The sequence below is a fragment of the Pteropus vampyrus genome, unplaced genomic scaffold, assembly GCF_000151845.1.
Source record: "Pteropus vampyrus isolate Shadow unplaced genomic scaffold, Pvam_2.0 Scaffold43, whole genome shotgun sequence".
Classification (NCBI taxonomy): domain Eukaryota; kingdom Metazoa; phylum Chordata; class Mammalia; order Chiroptera; family Pteropodidae; genus Pteropus; species Pteropus vampyrus.
In genome coordinates this window covers 547,261-549,132 of record NW_011888824.1, presented here as the reverse complement: position 1 = coordinate 549,132, position 1,872 = coordinate 547,261, and the positions used below count along the sequence as shown (strand labels likewise).

Here is a 1,872-nt window from a genome sequence, read left to right as displayed (position 1 = left end):
TTATCTTATTTGCTCAGAATTTTAAAAGTCCAAACTATAGTCTTTGAACATCAAGACTTCATTAAAATTTTAGCAATTTTTAAGTTTTTCCTTATGGTAAGTGAAAAGTTTTTCTTTTAGAGTACTTACTAGATTTCCTAGTTTTTTGTTTTTTTGTTTTTTGCTTTGTCTTTTTTGTTGTTGTTGTTCACTGAAGTTATACAAAGTAAGTCGAAACCTAAGTTGGCAAATAGCAGGGGTCTTGGAACTTGACACCTGGAGTCTTATAGTCAAAAGAATCTTGAGGCCCAGTCAGCTTGGCAGGAAAGAGTGCTGTGATCACTCATTTATTTATCCCTTCATTCATTCTTTTATCCATTTTAGGAGCCAGCCATTGATTCTTTTATCTTTTCTTAGAGCCAGCTGTTCTTTCCTTTAATAGATATTTCTTGCTAGGTAGTCTAGGTTACTGAGGACACAACAGTGAACAAAACACACAGTGGTCTCTGTGGTGGGCCCAGGAGTAGATGGAATACAGTGACCCATTTGCCGTCCCCGATCTAGAAGTCTTTCTATGTATTATTCATTAATATCAGTGAGGATGTGCCTCTTTGTTTCTATTTCAGAATTAATTGACCAGTCCGCATAGAACACATTTCTCATTAAGTTATTTTTTTCCTTTTCTTCAGAATTAAGTGCAGAATAGCAAGATTTTAACTATTCGGATGCCTGTTGAGCATCTAACATTTCCTACTGTTAATATTGTGGCTCCTGTTGGACACATACCAAGTGTTTCCTTCTTCATTGCTTTATCTTCCTTGAGAGATTAAATTTTCATTAAAGTTATCAGTGTTGTGTTCTGCAGCAAATAACAGAGAACCCAGGTACTTGAGAAAGTAAGGGGTTCCTCAGGTCACAGAAAGTCCGGAGGTAGATAGTCTTGGTACAGTACATTGGTCAGCAGCACTCTTAGGGACTAGGACCTTTTCTGTCATTCTGTTCCAGTATTCTTAGCATATGGCCCGTTTGGCCTAAAGATGGCTTGTACTTCTCTAAATATTATATCTGAATTGTGGTCCCTGACCCCCAAAAGAAGGCAGCAACAGGCTTATGCTTACATCTCATTGACCAAATGATATTAAATGCCGAGTTAGGTGTTGAGTTCCTTATCCATCTCTACCATTCCAAAAACTATTTGTACAGATATCTTCAATACAAATATTTTATCAAATTTTATAATAACATTGTGCCCAGAAGATACTAAGTATTGGCCTTCAACCAAGGAGAGGATTATTTGAAGGTATATCACACATATTTACTTCTGTTTCATTTCTGAAAGTAGTGACTAAGAGTCAGCTGGATGTTGACCTGAAGAAACATGCCTTATGTACACTTTTTATCTATTTCTGTAAATATTGGAACAGATAGCAAATATCTTCTGGCCAGGGGGTCTACTGAGTCAGGGCTATTTCTCAGAAAGCCAGGGTGAAGACAGCTACAGAGAAGAAGACAGTGGAGCAGTAGTATTGAGTGGTAGATAATTTGGAGGCTAATGGGAAAATGGAAATTATTGGTCTGTTCCTCTTTTATGTGACAAGTCTATATTTATCATTTTCTACTAATAATGTCCCAAGGGTACAAGAAACATTATTGAAGTACAATCATAGCTCACCAACCAGTGGACACTTTCCTAATCTGGCCTTCTCCAGTAGATATTTATTTATACTAACACATGGATGTATGATTTCTATCTCTATTACCTGCCTCTGCTACCACCTCTGCTTCCATGTGCCAGGTCACGTGCCTTTAATTCTTTTCTAATCTTATATTAGCTAAGACTTAACAATCTCACTAGAAGTGAAATTGTTTTACCACCCCGGACCCCTTTCTTCA

The 1,872-nt window shown here is 37.1% G+C and overlaps 1 protein-coding gene across 1 annotated transcript in view; it reads left to right on the top strand.

Annotated features, from left to right (window-relative positions):
- ENPP1 (ectonucleotide pyrophosphatase/phosphodiesterase 1) overlaps window positions 1–62 on the top strand; it is a 64,019-nt gene extending 63,957 nt beyond the window's left edge. Inside the window, exon 25 of the mRNA XM_023529805.1 lies at window positions 18–62. Coding sequence (XP_023385573.1) covers window positions 18–47 — 30 coding nt within the window. The 3' untranslated portion in view covers window positions 48–62. The remainder of the gene's footprint in view (window positions 1–17) is intronic.
- The last annotated feature ends 1,810 nt before the right edge of the window (window positions 63–1,872 follow it).